General features: G+C 39.7%; 1 protein-coding gene across 11 annotated transcripts in view; it reads left to right on the top strand.

Moving 5' to 3' along the window:
• The window catches only part of MAGI1 (membrane associated guanylate kinase, WW and PDZ domain containing 1), a 712,862-nt gene that overhangs the window by 567,810 nt on the left and 119,710 nt on the right, over nucleotides 1-25,342 (top strand). For all 11 annotated transcript variants that reach the window (XM_037799909.1, XM_037799906.1, XM_037799902.1 and 8 more), the window contains exons 3-4: nucleotides 2,127-2,245; nucleotides 18,413-18,619. In XM_037799909.1, coding sequence (XP_037655837.1) covers nucleotides 2,127-2,245; nucleotides 18,413-18,619 — 326 coding nt within the window. The remainder of the gene's footprint in view (nucleotides 1-2,126; nucleotides 2,246-18,412; nucleotides 18,620-25,342) is intronic.

Genomic DNA, 25,342 nt, shown 5'->3' with positions numbered 1-25,342 from the left:
GATCACCTGTATTCACTCCCTACCTTGCTCCCTTACTCCAGGACACCTGTTAAGCTGTTTTGCCCTGACATTCTTTTTAACCCTTTAACCTATGTTTTGGTACAGAATTACCTCTACTTGCAATTATATGCTATATTTATTCATATACATATTTCTTTTCTTGTCTCCTGTAGTGTAGTAAAATATAAGTTCTATTAGGCTATGAGCTTTGTCTTGCTCACTGTTTCCCCAGTGCCTCTATTGGTGTCTGCCATGTATTGCTGCCTTAGTAAATATTTATTGAATTAAAAAAAATGTAATAATGTTTATATGATCACATATACATATATCAATACCAGAGATTTCTTAGTTGTAGTGGAGTTTAACTGTAAGAGTCTATCAATGCAATTAATTCTACCCATAGCACAAATTGTAAATCTACTAACGATTATTAAGATAAACCTCTAAAAGGGATTACCCATTCAGTACCTACAACATCCTGAGGTACCATTGTTATCCCTGTTTTATAGATGAGGAAACTAAAAAATAACGAATCCAGGAACATATCCAAAACACAATGGGAGGAAACGAACAGCACTAACCCATCATACCTAATCCAGACCCGCTGTTTGTCAACACTAATATACAATGTCTTTGTTTCTTGAGTATCTACTATGTGCCTGATACTTGAGAAGGTAAATTTAATGTTATAAAACTGTGCAAGGAATTCATCATTGTCTGCTAGGGGGAAGAGAAATGAGAACAAATAGAAAACAGTTCAAGAGTACACTTATCAACAGTATATAAGAAGGCTCTTTTAACCAGAAAGACCTGCTATGCAATGATGAGTAAACACTTGTAACACAACTGCTCCGTGGACAGCTTGCAGCTCTTTTAACACTTCTGTTTCAAATAGTAGAAAATAGGGCTGATTTGAAATTTGACTAAGCTTGAGTAAATTATGCAGCAAGTGTTTTTTCACTTCCAATGTGGATGTATGGACATGGTCATTGACATCGGCAAGCAGTCAGAGACTGCGAAGGACTAGGAACATTACAGCCACAAGGTACATGCTGGTTATTTAGTTCATTTAGAGTTCAATGAAGAGATCTTAAGAAGGGGGGAAATCCCTACTTATTAGATAGGAAAATATTGATCTTAAAGCACAGAGGTAACAGTGCCTTACAAATTGAACCATGTCGATCCTGTCCCCTAACTTACATGTAAGAGGAGAAATCATGTTGTGTTTTCACTGCCAACACCCTGTAACACTTAACATAAGCTCCTGGTATGCACTACATAATTGCTTCTTGGTTTATTTTATTTTCTTGGTTTATGTGTAAACCACATCCTGTTCTTTGCTTCCACAACTTTTGGCTGAGGTTTGGCTAAAATGATAGGTCCCGAGCCCAGCACCTGAGCTGGGTGAGTTAAATATTCTATATTATTTCATAAGAGCAATTGTTCTATATATTAGCCATTGAGAAAATGGCCAGATTAAATCAGGGGGAGAGTTATGTAGCAAATGCACTGTCCTTTCTCTCTAGTCAGAGCTTACGGGTGGCCTCCATTTTACCAAATACGCTAATTACGTGGAGAACAGCAGCATGTTAATCCTGGGAGATGTCCAACCACAGATCTTGGATGATCATATTTCTTTAGTGTTGTGTTTGTGCTGTGTGTGTCATGTTCTGCAAAGGGCTTTTTATGCTGGAACTTGCCAGATGTATTGATAAACACAAGAATTTCAAGACCTATGATGAAAATATAACCCCCTTAGTCTATGAACTTAAGGCAGATAACTTTCTATTATTTACTGGAGTCTTGAAAGCTGCTGGTTGTGAATGCTGTTGTATAAAATCCAGTTCACCTTTTCATTCAGTGCGTTTTAACAAATGGTAAAGCTTTCCCTGGATTACCTAGCTGAACTGGTTTTCTCCTTCTCCTATTTGGGGGTCCCAAGTTTTGGGATGCTGTGGTGTTAGAAAGGAGAAGTTACCTTTACCAGGTCCCTGTCTGGCCAGAGACGTAGGCAGAGTCTTGGGTGTTTAGCTTACTGAACAGGTTATTTTAATTACACCTGGATTTGGAACTTCCTGTTTTGGTTGACTGACAGTGTCTTGTGCCCTTGTCTTTCTGCTGCAGGCCACCACCCGATCTCCGCGAGAAGGAGAAGTGCCTGGCGTGGACTATAACTTCCTGACTGTAAAGGAGTTCTTGGACCTCGAGCAGAGCGGAACTCTTTTGGAAGTGGGCACCTATGAAGGTGAGCTTATGCTTACTTGTATAGCTGCAGTGATGCCTGTGTCCTGGGCACTTCAGGGTTCCAAAGAGTGCAAAGCAAACATTCTGTGGATTAGGAGGCATGAAAAACAGGAGATTGCAGTTTACCTTAATCTGATTAATAATAGTAAAATAGTGGAATAAGGCTTTGTGGAGCTCTTTAAAAATAATTTTGTATGTTCTTTTTTTCCCTCCAGAAGTTTTTTCCCTTGAATTTGTTGTGTTTTAAATGTATGTGTGTGTGTGTGTGTTTATACCTGCATGTGTGGTAACAGAAAGAAGAGAAAGGAAGAATCATAGTTAATCACAAAACATAACTTTATAGGTAGCGTTTGTTTTAATCTTGAAGAAATAATTTATGCCGTTATGGGCTTTCAATGTACTTTTTTTGAGTAGACAATACTGGACATGGTCCTAAAGCAAAATATTTCAAAGATATTCAGTAAATGCCATTGTACATGTGTCTCCCACCTGCCCAGTTCCTAATTCTCCTTTCCCCAATACTACAGCCAATGTTATTAGTTTCTTACATACTCTTCTGAAATTTCTTTATATAAAGACAAACAAGTAATTTTGTGTGTGTTACACATATGTGTATATGCTCTTATTTCTTCCCTGTTTTACACAAAAGGTATATATGCATACTATTTGATACCTTGCTCTTTTTATTTAGCAAATGTACTATAGGTCTTTGCACCTCAATAATAGTGCAATTCTTGTTTTCTTTTATTTGTAGAATTCCTTTGTAATAGCAGAGCATAATTTATTTAACTACTTCCTGTTGGATAAACATTAGTTATTTTAATTCTTGATATTTCAAAATACTGCTGCTTTGAATAACGTGAACAAATACTATCTCATGCAGATGAAAATATATTTATAGGATGAGATCCCCCAAATAGATAGTTAGTATGTGACTGAGGGGGTGGTGGGCCAGGAGGGATCTGAGAATATCCAGAGAGAGTGACACATTAAGGTCTAGGAATGAGGTGACGATGTACCAGGAGCTCCTTCAACATGTTGTCTTGTAGATGTAAATCTTTTTAGAGCAAGTGTGTATTCTCTTTGGTTAGCAGAAAGTGAATTGTTCTTGTTTAAAATCATTCATTATGCCCATCTGGGGAGCTTGAGTTCCCTAAAATACAAATCATCTATTTGCATTTTTGAAGGAGTTTGGGGTAGGAGTGGTTATGCAAAGGAAAAGAATATCAGGTTAAACAGGAAAAGCCTGTGACATAGACAACAGTTGTCTAAGAAAAAGGAAAGGAAAATAAACTCATTTTATTGAAATGTTTATGTGATAAGTGATAGGATAGGTAGAGTCACTTAGTTTTGTAATTTAATGCCATCATTGTAACAGAGGGCAGCTATAATTATCTCCCAGTTGTTAGATGGAGATGCTGAGACCAAGGGGCATTAAGTAACTTTTACCAGGCTGCACAGCTTGTTATGGAATGCTGGAACTGGGAACCAAACCCATCTCCATTTGACTTTCAAATCCCACACACTTCTCTGAACACCCCGAGAAGAATATCCTGGATATAACTAAAAAGTTGTGGAAAATTACCCATTAGTAGTTGAACCTAATTTCCTGGTGTGTTGCCATAGGGAAAGATTTTCAGAAAATGTCTGATTGTCTTATTTAAAACTATTTCTGTAAATGTCGCTTGGTTATTTTGGACTTGAAATGTTCTTGTGCCTGGGAATAATCCATTCCTTTTTTTTTTTTTTTTTTTTTTTTTTTTTTTTTTTAACCATTTGACTATACAGTGTTTTTCAGCCTTTGACCTTTTAGCAGTATAATTTCCGTACCGTATGAGACTGCTCATAATTTGTTGGAACCAACAAGAGTATATTATGTTGACTCTTATAAGCTGAAAGCAAAATGGAATTTTTATTAAATGCCAGGTGCTGGCATAGAAATGGGGCTGGAGAGATCTTCAGAGAGCTGCTTCTGTCTTTGACTCCCCTGGGCAAGCCTCATCTTGGCAGCTCCTGGATTTTTTTGTGGACACTGACAAGGGTGTGGGCTATGTGGTGGCACTGCTTGAGTTTAAATGCCAGCCCCTGCACTTGCTGAGCAGTGTGCCCTCGGGCAAGTTGGTTACTGCTCTATGTCTCCACTTTCCGTTTGGTAAAATGAGGATAACTATAGTGCCTTCTACATAGGTAGGATTAAATGAGACAACAATTGGAAAGGGCTTAGCACATGTAAGCTCTCCATCAGCATTAGCTCTTACATTTACACACATGACTGGTCTGAAATTGCCACCCCAGTGGATTTCCTTTCCCTTCTACTAGTCAGTAAACCAGGAGATTTACCAGTAAAATATCTTCATTTACTTCCCTACTCACCATCTTTTTCCCTACCTTGAATTTCTTTCTCTCTGCCTGTCGTGGACCCAGAGAGGAAAAGTCTGCCACAAGAACACAAACTTAAAAAATTTTTTAAATAAAAGCAATACATGTAAATGGTGGCATAATTCCTATGGTAAAGAATTGAATAATATTTAAGACTAAGGGAAAGTTGCCTTCCCTCCTCCCTAATGGTAACTGTTGTTGAAGAATCTAGTGTATACGTTAAGAAAACTTGTACATAAACAGTATGTACATCTGTATTCTTGTTTCTTTCACTCTGTTCTTGCTCTTCTCATTTAATATATCTTGGAGGTCTTTCCGCATCGCCCCATATGGTTCTTCCTCATTCTTTATAAAGGCTGCGCAGTAACCCTGTTTATGGATAGGCATACTTTATTTAACCAGTTTCTTATTCATGGGCATTTTGGATGTCCTCATGCCATTCCCCACCCTCTTTTGGTGATGGTGTTAGAAGCAGTGCTGCAATGAGCATCCTTGTACAAATATCTCCATGACTGTTACAAGTAAAGTAGGTGTATTTCTAGCAGTGCAAATTTTAAAGTAAGCTATTCTAAGCATATTCAGTTCATTTCCACAAGCATTTATTGAGCATCTACTTTGGATTAGACATTGTTCTGAGGCATAGTGTATGGTGTATGGGGCAGAAGATCAAAGGCTCTGCCTCTTGAAGGAGCTTATGCTTTTTAGTTATTTATTTTTGTTAACACTGTGCAGTGCATACTGTTTGCTGGGTGCCCTTACATGCATTAACTCTCATTTAACCTTCTTAACAACCCTATGAGGTGAGTACTGTTATCCTCATTGTAAAGAAGAGGCCCAGAGTTCATTTGGCCCAGAGATAGAGCTGGGATTCAAGCCCAGGCTGTCTGGCTCTAGGTCTCTACTCTATAACTCCTCAGTCTTGTGAGACAAATTAAATTTAAATAATTTCAAGAAAAGCAATGAGTGTTCTGAAAGGGGTACTACAGGATGCTCTGGACACATATAGCAAGGGTGCCGCCTATAATCTAGCACCAGAGGAGGCCTCCTTGAAGAGGTGACATTTGAACTGAAGCTTGCTCATGGCAGGTGTTCTACCTGAGAACCGTGCCATCTGGTAGAACTTTCTGCAGTGATGGAAATGTTCAGGGAGCATGTGGCCAGGGAAACCCCTGTCCACGTGTAGCTATTGAGACTGAGAAACGGAATTTAAAGTAAACTCAGTTTAAACTAATTTCAGCATGAATAGTCTCATGTGGCTGGTGGCTGCCATATTTTATGGTGCAGTTCTAGAGTAAAAGTTTCAGAAAGGAAGGGTGAGGGCCTATTCAAGAAGTTCCTTCCCTTCTCACCCAGCAGACTTCAGAAAGCTAAGCACATCTTTGAGTCAAGTTCTTTTAAATTGCTTAGTTTCAATTCCTCCCAAAGAAGGTGTTACTGCGGAAGGATAGTGATCTTCTTTTGTGGGTACATTTGGTTGCCTTGTGATATGGTGCTCAAGGGTAGTTAGCCCATATAACTTAACTTTGAGACCCAGTAACCTTCAGAATTTTCTTTCAGGCCCAAGAGTTGAGATTCAGAATAACTGCAGGACTGTAGGATTTTAAACTTGGAAATGCAACCAAGCTTTTCTCTTTAGTTAATGAATGGAAATCCAGAGAACGAGACAGGTCTAAAACACTAAAGAGAGGGAGGGAAAAAGCCTAGCCAAATGCTTCTCACCCAGGTCATGTTACAGTCAGGGCTGGGACCCTGTGACCTGGCCACACTGTGGATGTCAGTCCTTCCCTTATCTGCTGCTTGGAAAACTGACATTTCTTTTGTAGACTTGATCACTAGTTTGTTTATTCATTCATTTATTCAGTAAAGATAAAATGATGGTAGAAACAGATACAGTCCCTGTTCTTACAGGTCTTAGAGTCTAGTGGACGAGACACATTGCTCAAATACTCACAGATAAATACACAATTTTAAGTGTGTGAAGTTCTATAAAGGAGACCATAGGATGGGGAGATATGATTTCTATGGAGGTTGGGAAAAGCATCCCTGTAGAAGTGTTAATTGAGGTGAGATCTAATAGGTGAGTCGTAGTTAGGGTTGCCAGATTTATGAATCAAAATTCAGAACTCCCAGTCCTGTGTTTTATCTGGCAGTCCTAGTTAGAGTTAGCTTTGGACTATAATGATGGTGGTGGTAATGAAGAGAAGTCACCTCACTCTAGAATTATAAACATGATTTAAAAACTAGACTAGATGATGTATTGGCTGTGGTGAGAAGGGGCTAGACGCAGCAGGTGATGCTAATCCTCCTGGAATGACTCTTAGTTTCTTTCTTCCATAACTGGATAGACGGTGAACCATTAGCTAAGGTAAGAAACACGGGAGCAGAACCACATGGTGGTGGAGGACCAGAGATTCCATTGTGAAACTTCCCATCCTCCAACTAGAACACTGATAGTTGTGCTCTGCTCCAACAGAGAAGAGGCCATTCCTGGTCAAGGCACTGGAGTTGTTAGTAGTGGAGCTTGTAATTGATCACTGCTTTGCAATTTGAACTAACTCCTCACTTTATCACTGTGCAGAATCAACATCAATGCAAGGCAAGACAAAGGCAAGGAATAAGCATGTCTTCCCTCCTTCGCCCAACTCGCTCATTGTGGCACTGAGCTGATTTATTTGATATGGTGCTTGAAATAAATTAACCAACCGTCTCCCTTTTGCCTTGCTTTTCTGTTTTTTTGTTTTGTTTTGTTTTGTTTTGTTTTGTTTTTTTTCTGTTGACATTTTCACACAGCAAGACAGGTTGCTGCCTCAGCCAGCCCTTGGAAGTTCTCTAGGAGAGAGTTTACAAGGGATGAACTATTCAGTGGGGTTGGCTCCAAACATGCCCATTTTACAAATGCCTCTGCATAGAAGAGGCTGATTATACACTTTGAGCATTGCAAAGGTTTTCCCTCAGCATGGAAGTGCAGTGCCAGTGTGACATTTCAAATTGGAGTTATGGGTTGCATATTTCTGCATGTTAATTAGGAAGAGGAGTGTCAACATTCAATAATGTTACTGTTTTACTTCCTAAAAGGTCTGGAAAAACAGCTGCCAAGGGTGTACGTTTTGGGGACACAGAGATAAAGCAGGGGTGAAGAGGGTTCTTGTTTGTCATTGAGGAAAATGAGTCCCCGTCTGGAGTCCCATCCTTGGCAGGCCCTGGAAGCCGTCTGTTGTGATAAGCTTTCTTGGCAAACCCTGCCATGGAATGTTCTCTGTTGATAATGAAAGTAACCAAGTGGAATCTTTGCTGTAATTGGCTATTCCTCTGCATACCTGAGCGAGAGGCTCCGGCCAGAGAAGTTGTGCACACAAATATGCATTCAAATATCAGTCATCACTTATTAATTTAGTGAATTTCTGTTTCTTCATCTGAAAATGGGAATACTGATGCCTTCTTCTCTAGGATTGTTGTAAAGATTGGAGTACATGTGAATGTAAGGGTCTTAACATACAGTAAGTGTACAATAAAGGTAAATTATTGTCAATGATATTCTTTGAATATACCTTTTGATAACAATATACTTTTCTGCATTTTAGAGCTACTATCTACCCACAACATCGGGCACAGTTTAAGGTTGCTAGTATTTATTATATGATAACATTATGTTCAAGTACACTGCTAAGAACTTTACAAACACTATCTAATTTAATCTTCATAAAAATCCTGCTTGGTGTTGTGGTGGCTTGGAGTTATGTACCCCAGAAAAACATGTTCTTAGACTTAATCCATTCCTGTGGGAGTGAACGCTTGTAAATGGAACCTTTTGATGAGATCCCTTCAGTGAAGGTGTGGCCCAGCTCAATCAGGATGGGTCTTAATCCTATTACTGAAGGCCTTATGGGGAAGACCAAAGAGAGAAAGCCAGAGGGAGCAGCCAGAAGCTGAGAGTCAACAGAAGCTGGAAGAGAAGGGAGAAGCCAGCAGAGGCCGCCATGTGCATTGCCATGTGACAGAAAAGCCAAGGACCAAGGATTCCCTGCAGGCAGCCCCAGAATACCACAGTCTTTTGGGAGAAAGCATCTCCTTGATGCCGCCTTGATTTTGGACTTCTCCTAGCCTCAAAACCGTGAGCAAATGAATTCCCATTGTTCAAGTCAACACATTGCATGATATTTGTTTTGGAAGCTAGGGAACTAAAACAGATATGTACTATTATTATCTTTACTTTATTCTATGGGAACTGAGGCTGGAAATAGAGGTCCCCTTTTTTGCTCAGGATCATATCAACTTGTGTTACCCTTGATGGCCTTATGTTTGAAGCCAAATAACACTAGCAAGGACAAACACCTAATTGTAGGATATTGGTTTATTGTCTTTAGGTGCATACAAATCATGTTTTAGTGGGGTGGGGCAGGTAGGAAAAAGAAGGGTGAATAGAAAGTGATGGGAGTTTTATGAATGATAGCATCATATGTTGAGCAACCAAATGGCAAAGTGAAGTGATGCAGGTAATTCAGATATAATTGATGGACTGGAAAGAAACTGCTATGAGTCACGCTATTAAAAACCAGACCCACAACACAGATGCTTAGGAGGATCCCAGGCTTGAATTTATGTGCACTGTCCCCAGGTGTCCATTCACTCACTCTGCAAAGAATTACCAAGCAGCAGTATCTGCCGGGCACCCTATTAGGCCTTGGGGTTGTGTAGTGCACAGAAACAGCTGTGGTTCCTGTCCCCATGGAGTTTATAGTCTAGGGGCAAAGGCAGATATTGATTAATGAAACAATCTCACAAATACAGCAAGGGGCACTGGAGGAGAGAGGGATGGTTCTGTGAAAACACATAAAGGCAGCTTTGATCTAGCCTGTGGAGACAGAGAATCTGTCCCTGAAGATGAGCAGGTAGTAGTGAGGCAGAGAGCAGTAGGAAACACATGTGCAAAAGCTGTGCATCGAAGGGGAGCACTGTTTGCATGTGGGGGCTGAAAGCAGACCCAGTTAGAGCAGAAAGAGCAAGGGGAGGGCAGCTTTGCGATGTGCTTGAAGAGCCAGCAAAGGTCAGATTATGCCTGGCCTTGAGGCCAGGGCAACAACAGATATGCTGGATATATGTTCATGCCTTTATGTGTTGTATGTATGTCTGTGCTTTATACATTTAAACAGAGTATGGTTTTTCACTCTTCCTTCCCCTCCCCCCCCAAAAAACCTCAATATTTGCCCTATGGGGGTTAACAGTCTTTGTTTAAATGTGTATACTAGATTCCCAGCCATATTCTCTTGATGGTCACTACCATCCTGTTCTGCTGATTTTCAAAAGCTTGCTCTGTAGGAAGAAGGCAGGTAAGCCTGTCCCACGTCCCATGCAAAATTATGAAAGAAACACAGGACTGGGAGAAAAGAGGCCTGGGCACTCTTTACCATGGATCAGTCATATGACCCTCAGGAAAGCTTTCTTGGTGGTCCCCTGTAGCCCTTTGTTATCCAAAAGGTGGTCCTTAGCCCAGCAGCTTCAGCATCATGTAGACACTCATTAGAAAATCAGAATCTCAGGCCCTACCCTGACCTACTGAATCAAAATCTGCTTTTGATATAGTTTAATTGTTTGCACATTAAAGTTTGGGAAACACTAATATATACCATTCAGAGTCATTGTAAAGATCATGTTTAATTCCCATTTTTAAATTTTATTCCTAGTGCCTAACATAATACCTCTCATGAAGAAGGCTCTCTGTAAAGAAATAAATGAATGAACACTGACATTGTACCAGTTGAGAGACCATACAGATTTGATTCATTCTGGCTTAAAAGTCGGGCTTACGGTCCTCCTTAAATAGTTTATAAAGCTCTAAAAATTGATTTGCAGTCCCCATTAATTTTTAAATGCATGTCAGAAAATATTTTCTTTGGCTTGGTCATGGCTGAAGATTGTGCCTGTTAATTAAGACCAGCAGTGGCTTCCTCTTACGTCTTCCCCTGCCCTCCCCTTCCCTCCCTTGCCGCCATCCCTGTTGAGTTTTATTGTAGAACCAGTTCTGAAAATAGCAGCAGAGACGCACACATACATTACCACTTGGGAGAGAGCCCAGCCACCTCAGGAAGTGTGTGGAGGGTAACATGGAGATTGTGGGGCAGTCAGGCTTGCATCTCCTAGAAACTGTGCAGCCTGCCAAGGGATGGTCCAAATTAAATTTTCAATCATTTGTAATTCTGCAGATGAATTTTAGTTAATACTATTAGGTGATAGATACATTTTGCGCATGAAATCTGTAGGGACCAATCTGTGTTTCTGGCATGGCTAGACTTGGCTTGATTGTGATGGTAGTGGAAACTATTGATAAGGTGGAGAGTTTTCTGGAATGTGGGAGTCATGAGCACAGATGCCTGAGGGGCTAGGCAGGTAGTGTAAGAGGGTGAAAAGTTCTGGGGGGGGTGCCATGGAGAGTGGTGGTGATAGTGGCAAATGGGAGAGCACAGGGCTCATGTTGTGCATTGTTGCATGGTAAAATCCGTTCACGGCATGGTTCTGTTGGCCAAAAGCACAGAGACCAAAAACAAATTCACCAAAAATCAATTCACTTAAAGACCAATTTGTAAATTATTGAGAATTTTTTTAAGTATTTGGTTTTTCTGCATCCCTCCACTTGCCTCTGTCCATGCCCCAGCATCTGAACAGGGCTCTTGGGTTGCAACAGCCTTACGGCACTGTTTCCAGATCAAGTCCACGATGTTTGTCTGACAAGGACAGGGGCTGGGGCAGAATCAAGGGTAGGAACAAAACTAAAACTTAGCTGCAAAAATCCTGAATTCAGTGACTGTGTTATGGGCAAATTGACTTTAGATGCATACTTGCCCATCAATATTGCCTACAAGGGATGGGGAACCAGATCTTACAGTTTCTCAAGTGACAGGTCTGAAACATTTAATGTTTAAATGTTGGTCAGTAATCCAAATTATTTTTAAATGATATGTGGGGAAAAAAACACATATCTGTGAAGGAAAGTTTGCATCCTCTGTGGTTAGAAAACCACTAGATAGCTAGGCTTTTCTGGAAAGCTTGTTGGTTACAATAAGGAAAATATAAAATGAATAATAATACCTTATAGTTTATAGACTGTCTTCAGAAAAGTTGCGTTGTTTAATCTTCATCATAATCCTGTAGGGTGGCATGGACTGGTGCTACCATTCCTGTCTCACAGGGAATTACTATGGGGACTCAGTAGGCAGGCCCGAGGCTATTTGGTCATTTGGCAGGTTTGCTTGCTTATTCTTTTGCATTAGTAAAGGACTAACACTCATTTACCATGTGCCAGGAACTTTAGGCATATTATTTCATTAATCCTCATGACTATTTGGGATTAGCCTAATTTTAAAGGTTAGAATTTTATCATATCTGTATTTCACAGCATGTATCAAGGCTTGCTCAAGTGCCAGAATCTAGCATGGAATAAAAGCTTTAAATGGACTGTCTCATTTTATCCTCATAACAACGGTGTAAATGCCGAACTCTTCGAATCCCAATTTTACAGATGAGGACAAAGACTTTTTTTTTTTTAATGGTCTAATTACTTGACTAGTATCCCATGGCTAGTTAGTGGTGAAACTGGGATTTGAACCCCTGGCTTTCTCTTCCTAGCACTTTACCACTCTGGTGTGCTGTGGCTCCCAGTACCGTTCATGCCAGCACATTAGGTTGAACCACATGAAATTGCTATTGTAGAGGGTACAAATTATCAAATATCAGCAGTTTCGCATGGTTTAATGTAGTATGTACATGATCTATCTCCAGTCAATCTTAAACTAATTTCCAGAAACAGGAAAAAACTATGGGGGAAAAATGGATTTTTATGAGCCATTGAGAAATCTGCTAATCATTTATTAACTCAAGAAAGACCCTGAACTTGAAAACTGAGGGTAGATCCTGTCTTAGTTTGCCAGGGCAGCAGTGACAAAAACCACGCACTGGGTTGGCCTGAACGACGAGAATTTCTTGGCTCCCAGGCTGGAGGCCTCCTCACGAGGGCAGCAGCGTTGTGGTAATGACGCTCCTCCTTCACACAGCCGTCTCTCGCCTCTCTGGCTTCTTCTGACTTTGGGCTTCTATTCCTGGCTTCTGCTCTCTCCTTCCAACTTCTGCCTGTGCCTTTCTCTGACTGATTATATCCAAATTTCTTCTCCTTATAAGACCTCCAGTCATGAGGATTAAGACCCATCCTGATTCAGTTTGGCCACATCTTTAATAATATCTTCAAAGGTCCTATTTACAAATGGGTTCATCTCCACAGGAACTTGGGGTTAAGATTTGAACATGTCTTTTATGGGGTATATAATTCCATCCTCAGCAGACCCCTACTAGGAAATCTACACGTATTTGTCAAATTAGGTATAACTTTTATTTTCTGGGTATTCATTTCTGTCATAAACTGAGACTGTCTTAAGTTTTAATTCATTTTAAAATAACAATAGTTCTATGAATGTGACTCTAGTTTAATAGCACTGAAAATGAGTAATATGATTATAAAATTATAAAGCTAACTTTATAAGTAAAGGGTCCCATCCTTTTAGCCGCAACTTTCAGTAGAACAATTTTATTGGCTTTAATTTGATCACTATAACATACATAATGTTTTGAGATAATAGTGATTGGAAGAAACTAAAATTAAATTCAGTGGAGCTTTGTCTATATTTTTGTGTTCACTGTAGAGATTGTTTTTAAATAGTTAACCATTTTATATTCTCATATGTCACAGATAATCTTCACTTAATAAAAAGTCAACACTTTTGTCTAGTTACAACTTCAGTGAAGCATGGCACATCTTTTGATGCAGCCTCTGTAGAGATGCACGATGAATCTTGTCGTGTGTGCTAATGCTTTCTTGCTCTTTCTTGATGAACTGCAATGATAGAGTTGAGTGTAAGCCATTAGAATGGGCATATCAGATTTCTACCTGATAGCTTTCAAATTCAAACCCTTTAATCTGTTGTTTTTTAATTTATGTGTTGCGAGTTTCCCTGGTGACATAGACCATTAAAGGAATGTCAAAGAAAGTAACTGTATATATTCATAAATTTGGCAATTAATTTTAAAATGTTTTAAGGGAATAGTATAAAGGCCTATTCTCTTTTAAAAAAAATTTAATTGTAAAGCTAAAGCTGAATGAAAGCAAATAATTCACCACCTATATGGGTTTGATACAGACCAATAATGTATTATTATCAAGGGGGTGGGATCCTTGGGAAGAAACAGTATATACAGGGTTTATTATAATTTTAAAATTCTGCTTTAGTAATCATAGATTTAGAAACATTGCTTAGGGTTTATTGAAGGATTCAGTATAATTTCTTATGTTTCTGGCCTTTCTCTAAACACAAAGACACAAAATGGTGACTGGTTCACACAAAATGGTGAGTGAATCTCAGTGGAGAAAGCCTGATGATGTTTTTTATCATGTAGTCACTGACTGTTACTGATTATAAAGTGTGGTTTTCAAACTTTGGTCATTCATGAATCACCTTCATGATTTTGTCCATATCTGAACAAAATGTCTATTATTCACTTAGTGTTTTCTTTACTTACTTTTTAACTTAAGTTTTCAAAAAGAAACTGTTGCACTATCATCGCTAACATTTTTTCAATTGATTAACTTCTTACTGATAAAAAGCCTCCTTTTTAAACATTTAAATTAAAAATCAGTGTTGCAAGAAGATGATGGCATAGAGAGGAATGGAAGCTAGTTAGTCCCCCTGGAACAACTAATAAACAACCAGGAACAATACTAGTTCCTGGAATAATCTGGAATAACTGCTGGGGGAAAAATGTGACTGTCCACACACATCATACGCCAACCTGGATTGGGAGGAATGCCCGAGATCACAGCATAAAATCTGTAAGTAAAAACTGCAGACCCATGCCAAGAGCCCCTCCCCCATGGCAACCTGAACTGCAAAGCCTTGGGTTGCTAGAGAGCAGCACTCTGTGAACAAGCAAATATACTTCAGCCCAGCTCCAACAGGTTTTAATTAACAAATGTTGACTGCTCAGTACAAGCTGTGAATCCCCAACAAGGAGACAGAGGCTTTTGGTGACGACTGACCTTGGAGAGCCAAAAGACCTCTCTGGGAAGGAGGGGGAGCCCAGAGGACCAGGTGCTGTCTCTGGCCGACAGGTGAAACTGAGGGTGGCCGCAGACTGGCCCTGAGGCGGGGCTTTCTGTCCCTTTTTTGGCTCAGTGGAGAAAGCCTCAGCCATTGTCAGTTCCCAGCGCTCTGACCCAGACAAGGGTGGAGATAGCAGAGTCAGAGAGACTATTCAAATGCAAATGATGTCTCCCTAGGGGGTGTATCTTCCCTAAGAGGAAAGAGGTGGTGCCAAGCTCTATTACCCACCTTCCATTCAGAACCATACCCCAGAGCCTGGGGTAAAACAGCCATAGGCCATACCTCCTTATACCAGTCTAGAGTAACAGGCTGACAGGCGCCACCTGCTGAGCAGAAAATCACAGTGGCTTGAGACCTCACAGGGTGTATCAATCTTCTAAGACTTGATACTATTGCCTCCTTCTGAGACCTGAGCCCATTCTGTTCTGGGAAAACCTGATTGGGGTAACCAAGGAAACCAGATGCCTAGACAACTGAAAACTATAACCTACAAGAAAAACAAAGTTATGGCCCAGTCAGAGGAACAAATGTACACTTTAAGTGAGATACAGGAATTTAAACAGCAAATAATAAATCAATTCAAAAAGTTTAGGGAAGATATGGCAAAAGATAAGAAGTGTATAATTAAAACACTGGGCGTACATAAGGAAGAAATCGAACGTTTGAAAAAATAACTGGCAGAATCTATGGAAATGAAAGGCACAACACAAGAGATGAAGGACACAATGGAAACATATAACAACAGATCTCAAGAGGCAGAAGAAAACACTCAGGAGCTGGAGAACAAGACACCTGAAAGACTATACACAAAAGAACAGATAAAGAAAAGAATAGAAAAATATGAGCAATGTCTCCAGGAATTGAATGATAACATGAAACACAGGAATGTATGTATCATTGGTGTCCCAGAAGGAGAAGAGAAGGGAAAAGGGGTAGAAGCAATAATAGAGGAGATAATCAACAAAAATTTCCCATGTCTTATGGAAGACATAAAATTATAGATCCATGAAGCACAGCATACCCCAAACAATTGATCTGAATAGGCCTACACCAAGACATTTAATAATCAGATTATCAAACATCAAAGATAAAGAGAGAAACCTGAAAGCAGCAAGAGAAAAGCGATCCATCACATACAAAGGAAGCTTGATAAAACTATATGTGGATTTCTCAATAGAAACCATGGAAGCAAGAAGGAAGTGGGGTGATATACTTAAGATACTGAAAGAGAAAAACCACCAACCAAGAATCCTATATCCGGCAAAACTGTCCTTCAAATATTAGGGAGAGCTTAAAATAGTCTCTGACAAATAGACAATGAGAGAGTTTGTAAACAAGATAACTGCTCTACAGGAAATACTAAAGGGAGCACTACAGACAGATAGAAAAAGACAGGAGTGAGCTGTTTAGAACACAATTTTGGGTTAAGGTAGCACAACAATGTAAGTACACTGAACAAAGATGACTGTGAGTATGGTTGAAAGAGGAAGGTTAGGAGCATGTGGGACACCAGAAGGGAAGAGGAAAGATAAAGACTGGGACTGTATAACTCAGTGAAACCTAGGGTGCTCAACGATTGTGATAAAAGGTACAAATATGTTTTTACATGAGGTAGAGCAAATGAATGTCAACATTGCAAGGTGTTAAAAATCGGGTGGGATTGGGGAGAAAATTCAATCAATGCAAACTAGAGACTACAGTTTATGGAAACATTGTATTATGCTTCCTTTAATGTACCAAAGGCAATATACCAGAGCTAAATTCATATGGGCGGGGGATGGGAGTAGGTCATAGAGGAGAGGAATGGGACTCTTGGCATTGGTAATGTTGTATCTTTCTTTTTTCTTTTTCTTTTGTCTATCTTCTTTGACTCTTCCTCTTCCTTTGTGGAAGAAATGGAGATGTAGATATAGATAGTGGTGATGGTGGTGAATACATAAATACATGACTATACAGGGAACCGATGATTGTTTACTTAGGACGGAATGTATGGTGTGTGAACAAAACCGTCTTAAAAAAAATGGATTGATGAAGAAACCTTGAGGGCACTATATTGAGTGAAATCAGACAGACACATAAGGACAAATATTGCAGGGTCTCACTTATGAACTAATTGTAATATGTAAACTCATAGATATGAAATGTAAGTTACCAGGATATAGAATGAGGCTAAAGAAGGGGAGCTGTTGCTTATTATGAGCAGAATGTTCAACTAGGGTGAACTTAAACGTATGGAAATGGACAGAAGTGATGGTACCACATTGTGAGAATAACAGTGCTAAATGGTCTGTGAATGTGGTGGAAAGGGTAAGCTCAGAGTCACATATGTCACCAGAAGGAAAGTTGGAGGTTAAGGAGGTTAAAAGATGGGAATGTATAAAACAGTGAATCTTGTATACAATGTCCATGATTAACTGTACAAATATTAGAAATCTCTCTCATGAACTAGAACAAATGTATGACACTATAAATAGAAGTTAATAATAGAGGGGCATATAGGAAAAAATATATACCTATTGCAAACTATATAATACAGTTAGTAGTATTTTAATATTCTTTCATCAACAGTAACAAATGTACTATACCAATACTATGAATCAATAATGGAGGGGGGATGTTTAGGGGTATGGGAGGATTTGAGTTTCCTTTTTTTTGTCTTTATTTCTTTTCTGGAGTAATGAAAATGTTCTAAGAATTGAAAAAGAAATTAATTGTGATGGATTCACAGCTGTTTGATGGTACCATGGGCAATTGATTGTACACTTTGGATCTTTGGATAATTGTATGGCATGTGAACAATCTCAATTAAGAAAAAAATCAGTGCTGCTCTTTAACTTAGTTTTTAAAAAGAAACCTTATATTGCTATCATAATTTGCTAGTTAGGGTTTTCTAGTGCAATGAAAAATATGTGACTGTATTACAACAAAAAATTAAAATGCAAAAATCCATGTACCAGAGTGGGACCCAGAACCTCCAGTGGGACCCCACCCAGTCTTTGGGAAAAAGTAGTTGAAAGCAAAAGATTCCTATAATAGTGACCCATAAGGAGTGCCACCATTGACATAGAGTTTTCTGTTAAAATTTGGCAAGGGTTTGGTCCTACCCCACATGACCCTGGGAGTCAAGCCTGCCATTCAGTTAAAAAGGTGCCACGTGGTGTTCACTGTCCTCCTTTTTAAATACTGCCCTGGTTCCCTCTTGAAGAGTCCCCTTATTAAGGGAAGGTGACCTCAACTTTTTAGGCTGCAAGTGTGCTGGCAGTAATGAATTTTTTATTTTCTGTGTGACTCCCTCTAAATTGGATTCAGCATTATGCTAGTGCATATATGTAAAAAGGTGACCGATTGAAATTCAAATGTAATGAGGATGTAGTTTTGCTGTTCAGACTGCTGCTTTTGTTTTTAGCTCTAGTAGGCTTCTTTAACAAAACAATGCAGCTTTCCCCTCTTCCTCTTAATTCACTGTCTAGCTGGATAGGAAACCTCTTTTCTAATGCACTCCAGAAATGAAATACAGTTTTTTCTGGTTTTCCAGTTTACATTTTTTTTTTTTTTAATGTGCTGAGAGATTTGGTTGTGAAGACTTGGGGTAAAAAAAAAAAAAGTATTCTTTTTGAAACATGCAAATGTGTCTCTCCATCACCTAGGAAACTATTATGGGACACCCAAACCTCCTAGCCAGCCAGTCAGTGGGAAAGTGATCACGACGGATGCCTTGCAAAGCCTTCAGTCTGGCTCCAAGCAGTCAACCCCGAAGCGAACCAAGTCCTACAATGATATGCAAAATGCTGGCATAGTCCATGCGGAGAATGAGGAGGACGATGACGTTCCTGAAATGAACAGTAGCTTTACAGGTAAAGGCCAGACCATGTGTCCCCCTTAACAGACCTGGAAAAGGTGGTCCTTTCCCTGGTCTATTTTTCATGCTTCTTCATAAGAGTATTTTAACTTCACCCAAATATCTTAATGGAGCCTAGTGAGGAGACATGTCCACAGAAGGAGGTCAAGAGTAATCATCGTCGTTTCTTTCTTTTCAAAATGATATACTTATATAAAGTTATTTGCATTTTATTCATTTTGTTTTGTTTAACCCTGAAATATCTCCATAATTGTGGTTGATTTGTTATAAAGAGAGGTATGAAGATTTAACAGCTTGATATCAGTTGATGCTATATGGATAGGGTTAGCAGGATCCTTTCATCTCATACCTTTGTAAATGGAGGTACAGTAGAAATATATCATATGTCCAGTTAACTTATGCAAATTTTACTATATGCCCTAAATGGAGAAAAGATGGAAAAATAATAAATACTCTTAAGATTAGATCTTGTATATGCATTCTATATTGGATAGCATTTATTACCAAAAGTATTACATATTATATGTACTTTAAGGGCTATCTAGCCCCCTAACTCAAGTATGCTGTATTTTATGAAGGGATCTTCGAGAACAAGGCTCTTAGGTAAGACCACACCAGTTGGGTGTTGTACAGCTGCTGGGGGTACATTCACAGGAGCCGTGATGTGTGTTCCTGGGTTAGTGCAGTGAATCAACACCAATCAAGAAAAATTTTCTCTATAGGAACGTTTGACTTTATGTACTCAGAATGTAACAACTGCATATGAGATGATTAACTGCAATCTATAATGTGATGACTTAGAAGAGCGTCCTGTTTCTTCTAGTTGTCCCATACTTGCATATTTCCTTTACTATTCCAGTATTACAGCTATGTACAATTTCTCCATTTTCACCAGATGGACACTTTCTCCATCATAGTGGTCTTCTCTCATATCACCACACTAAAGCCATTCCTTGATTAGCCTGGGCCCCAATAAAGGGGGGAATCTGTATTTTTCCACGTTTCCTATAAAATTGAATAGAGCATTTGGGGAAAAGCTTGTGTTGGTTGGATGCTGACTACAACCAACTTGGGCTTCTCTGAGATTTTCTCACTCATTAATCTCAGAACCTAACATTCTTCAAGTTGATAATAAAAAAGTTTTTGATGGCTTTATTGTTGTAACAGTATCCCAACCCTTCTGCAAGAAGCATTGGGTAAAGAAGGAAGAAACCTGATTTGTTATCCTGGGTTGGCTCTTGTCAGCTGCCTTATTATGGACTTAATATCTAACCTCACTCACCTATAAAATGACTGGTTGGGATTAGATTATTTCTAAGTTCCCCTTTCTAACTCTGAAAATTTGATTCCATGAAAATTTTCATTTTCTTAATGGGTTAGACCAGTGGCTGATCTATAGTTGCAATATTTAAATGAAATTTACCATATTTTCCTTGTGTGTTTATTGAAATGAGCTGATTTCATCCATTTAGGAATAGTTCATCCATTTATAGTAAGTAGTCCTCACCCAAATTAAAGCAGATTAGGAAACAATATTAGTATTTCTTTTAAAAACAGGTAATATTTTAATCTTGATGTTTCAAATAATAAGAATAGCAATTCATGATGTTCATTATAAAACCCAAAACTGATGAGGGCACAGAAACAGAAGGCCTCGGGGGTAACATGCAGTGAGACAGCTCTTCCAAACAGACCATACTGTCCCCAAGAAGCACATGTGCCTTTATTTGTCCCCTATTTTTAAAGTAAATTTCTTGGTAGAAAGAAAGAACAAAGTAGAGGTAGGGCTTGATATACTTCCTGTTGGTAATGGCTACAAATCTCCATCTCTAGCAGCTGTGCCTTATAAAATCTGACCCCATAAAATCCCTATTTAAAATTTTTGGCCTCCAGGAAACACTTTCTGGGCCTGGGTCATCACTGCTAAAATCAGTGTGATCTTCAGTATCTCCACCAAATAAAGGCATGTGGCTCCTGCTGGTCTCCTTCAGGTTCCTATCTAAAAACCAAGAAGGCCAATAGGATACACTGAGGGAACTGCCCTTGAGATGTACATGGGATAGGACATTCTCAGTGTGTAAGGAGTAGGCTGAATAAATGTCCCCTCCCTTGCAAAGCTACATTCATGATAGCTGGCAATCCACCATACACTAACTTATACTAATTCTTTCAAATAATCAGTCCCATCCAGTCTGTGATATGTGTATGATACTGTCTTTGTCAAAGCATTTTGCACTCTGAACCATTTTAAGGAGCAATCTGCCTACCATTCACCTCAAGTATAGAGTGAAAGTAGCATAATGAGATCTTGGCTCAGGGTTGGCCATCTATATATAGGCATGCACATACCAACTGTAGAAATACTATGGAGCCATTGAAAATGATATTTACTAGAATATTTTTAATGACATGTAGTTAGTACTTTCTTAACTCTCTTGTGCTAGGGTCTTTTGAAGAAGGCACAGGGTGCTTAAATAACATGATTACATTGGGAATGTCAGCTGACAAAAAAAAGGGGGGGAGCCTAATGGCCAGAGCCTCCTGGGGAGATGCCCACACTCTTTCCTGCAACCAATGCTCGAAGCAGAAGCTGAGCAATGACTGTTGAACACAAGACAGTAGGACAGTCTCCTGTGGCCAAATTGTGACAAATTTTAGGCTCAGATTGGGACCTAAAAGCAACCCTTGAGAGAGAACACTTAAAGCACACAGTTATTTAAACAAACAAATAAGAAAATATTTTGCAAAAACATTTTGCTCATTATACACTACTTGGAAAATATATTGCAAGTCACCAAACTTAAAAGCAGCTGGTTCATCCATTAACCTCCTCTAAGAAATGTCAAAATATTATTTAAATGTGTTTCTAGACTTTTTTTCAAACAGCATCCTCTCTCCCCTCATTGTTGAACATTGGTTGCTGATGATTCCTTGCAGTGGCAGGCAATGATAAATTAGCATTGCTTTAGAATGTCAACTGATGATAATTATTATGGAGCTAATGTCTCTCGGGGCTTACTATGTGGCAGGTACTTTGCTAAGTTCTTCTATGCATATACTAGAAATATATGATATCACAAAGCCACTGAATGTCAAAGCTGTGATTTCAACCCACAAAGTCAGACTCCAGAAACTATATGCTCGTACACTGTGATATTTGTGTTGTAAATCAAGTTCCGGCTCTATGAAGCCTCAAAGAATTTTGTTGTGCACCAGTGAAGGATGCACATAATCTAAACACATTTTTATAAGTTGAAATTATCTCCAGAAATGTTTTCTGATTGGAGCTTAAGTTTTCAAGGTCACCATCAAGTCTCCAAGTCTGTGTGTGTGTGTTTGTGTGTATGTGTGTGTGTGTGTAAATGCTTTGAAGGTTCTGATTTACTCTGAATAAAAATGTGTTCGTGTTCATTTATGTTTTACAAACCATTTTCACATGCATCCAGTAAACTTCCTAGTAATCTTGAAAGATAAGCAAGCCAGGTATTAGCTTTCCCATTTTTCAGATGAGAACACTGAGCAACGGGGAAGTTAAAAGGGCACAATGCATGTTACATCACAGACAATGGCAAAACCAGGCTTTCTGTCTCCCCTTCCAGTCTGCTTTCCAATATACCAAGCTACCTATCCTGTTTGGATTCATGGGCACCCTTTAATAATAGGGGAGCAGCAGTACTTATTAATTAAATAAACAGAAGATTTATTAAAATCAAGAGCATATGTCAGAGTCAAAGCCATGATTGGGGCTGTGAATTCTTGAGTCTGCCCTTGTCTGCTCCAATCTCTCATTTTCAGACTTTCTGTTTTCTTTCAGAGAATGGGATTGATTAAAATTCTGTTGAACTGGAAAGAGGACACTGAAGGCACTTAAAATAAAAACAAATATTTGTATAATTTAAAATAAGTTCCATTTGCTGGAGGGATTTTTTATTTTCCCCCAGGAAATTAAAACTACTTGGAAACCTTCCCATAGAACTAATATGCCTTCCATGTAGTTGAATTTTCTGAACACTGACAGCACATTTTTTTTTCCAATCATGAATTGTACATGCCTAATGTTAAACTGTAGTCATTTCTCATTTCATATGTAATGGCCCACCCATTGACATTACCCTTTTCCTATTAATGTAGTTTCTATTAAAATTGATTAATTAAAATTAAGAAATAAGGTTATTGGCTATCTGCTATTGTCTTGACACTTTGCTGGCCCTAAGGGTCATGTAAAAGATGATCAGTGACTTTGGACGTTTGTATTCCAATAGCAGGTGTAGGTACCAAGCACTCATTGAGCACAGACTGGGTACCAGAAACTTTTCCAAGCACTTTGCATGTACCGTCTCCTTCAGTTCCCATGATGTGCTTATTGTGCTCATTTTCCAGATGAGGAAAAATGTCCTGCCAGTGTTCAGAAAGGTGAAGTCCCTTCAAGTCACATAGTTAAAAAGAGGCAAAACTATGACTCAGTCTGTGGTCTGATGTCAGAGCCTATACTTTTCTGCTTATTTATAATCAATAATATACAATCAACAATCATAATAATTTTGATGAGGATCATGTTGATGACTAACACTTAAATAGTGCTTATTGTGTGCTGAACACTTATGACTGCTTTATATAAATTACCTAATTTAATCCTCCCCAAAACCCTATGTGGTGGGCGGGGCAAGATGGCAGACTGGTGAGCTGTATGTTTTAGTTACTCCTCCAGGAAAGTAGGTAAAAAGCCAGGAACTGCGTGGACTGGACACTACAGAGCAATCTATCTTTGGGCATACTTCATACAACACTCATGAAAACGTGGAACTGCTGAGATCAGCGAAATCTGTAAGTTTTTGCGGCCAGGGGACCCGCGCCCTTCCCTGCCAGGCTCAGTCCCAGGGGAGGAGGGGCTGTCAGCTCCGGGAAGGAGAAGGGAGAATTGCAGTGGCTGCTCTTATCGGAAACTCATTCTACTGATTCAAACTCCAACCATAGATAGACTGAGACCAGACACCAGAGACTCTGAGAGCAGCCAGCCCAGCAGAGAGGAGACAGGCATAGAAAAAAAACAACACGAAAAACTCCAAAATAAAAGCAGAGGATTTTTGGAGTTCTGGTGAACACAGAAAGGGGAAGGGCGGAGATCAGGCCTTGAGGCGCATATGCAAATCCCGAAGCAAGGCTGATCTCTCTGCCCTGTGCACCTTTCCTTAATGGCCCTGGTTGCTTTGTCTATTAGCATTTCAATAACCCATTAGATCTCTGAGGAGGGCCGTTTTTTGTTTTTTTTTTTTTTTTTTTTTTAAATCCTTTTTGCTTTTTCTAAAACAATTACTCTAAGAAGCTCAATACAGAAAGCTTCAAAGAATTGAAATTTGGGCACGTCAAGTCAAGAGCAGAACTAAGAGAGCTCTGAGACAAAAGGCAATAATCCAGTGGCTGAGAAAATTCACTAAACAACACAACTTCCCAAGAAAAGGGGGGTGTTCGCTCACAGCCACCATCCTGGTGGACAGGAAACACTCCTGCCCATCGCCAGCCCCATAGCCCAGAGCTGCCCCAGACAACCCAGTGTGACGGAAGTGCTTCAAATAACAGGCACACACCACAAAACTGGGCGTGGACATTAGCCTTCCCTGCAACCTCAGCTGAATGTCCCAGAGCTGGGAAGGGGGAGCAGTGTGAATTAACAGAGCCCCATTCAGCCATCATTTGAGCAGACTGGGAGCCTCCCAACACAGCCCAGCAGCCCAGAACTGCCCTGGGGGGACGGCACTCACCTGTGACATAGCACAGTCATCCCTCAACAGAGGGCCCGGGGTGCACAGCCTGGAAGAGGGGCCCACTTGCAAGTCTCAGCAGCCATACGCCAATACCAAAGACTTGTGGGTCAGTGGCAGAGACAAACTGTGGCAGGACTGAACTGAAGGATTAGACTATTGCAGTAGCTTTAAAACTCTAGGATCATCAGGGAGATTTGATTGTTAGGGCCACCCCCCCTCCCCGACTGCCCAGAAACACGCCCCACATACAGGGCAGGCAACACCAACTACACACGCAAGCTTGGTACACCAATTGGGCCCCACAAGACTCACTCCCCCACTCACCAAAAAGGCTAAGCAGGGGAGATCTGGCTTGTGGAGAACAGGTGGCTCGTGGACGCCACCTGCTGGTTAGTTAGAGAAAGTGTACTCCACGAAGCTGTAGATCTGATAAATTAGAGATAAGGACTTCAACTGGTCTACAAACCCTAAAAGAACCCTATCAAGGACAGCAAATGCCACAAGGCCAAAAACAACAGAAAATTATAAAGCATATGAAAAAACCAGACGATATGGATAACCCAAGCCCAAGCACCCAAATCAAAAGACCAGAAGAGACACACCTAGAGCAGCTACTCAAAGAACTAAAGATGAACAATGAGACCATAGTACGGGATATGAAGGAAATCAAGAAGACCCTAGAAGAGCATAAAGAAGACATTGCAAGACTAAATAAAAAAATGGATGAACTTATGGAAATTAAAGAAACTGTTGACCAAATTAAAAAGATTCTGGACACTCATAGTACAAGACTAGAGGAAGTTGAACAACGAATCACTGACCTGGAAGATGACAGAATGGAAAATGAAAGCATAAAAGAAAGAATGGGGAAAAAAATTGAAAAACTCGAAATGGACCTCAGGGATATGATAGATAATATGAAGCGTCCGAATATAAGACTCATTGGTGTCCCAGAA

Source organism: Choloepus didactylus, chromosome 1, assembly GCF_015220235.1.
Source record: "Choloepus didactylus isolate mChoDid1 chromosome 1, mChoDid1.pri, whole genome shotgun sequence".
Classification (NCBI taxonomy): Eukaryota; Metazoa; Chordata; class Mammalia; order Pilosa; family Megalonychidae; genus Choloepus; species Choloepus didactylus.
Note: the sequence above shows the minus strand (reverse complement) of the source record. Positions and strands in the feature narration are given on the sequence as shown.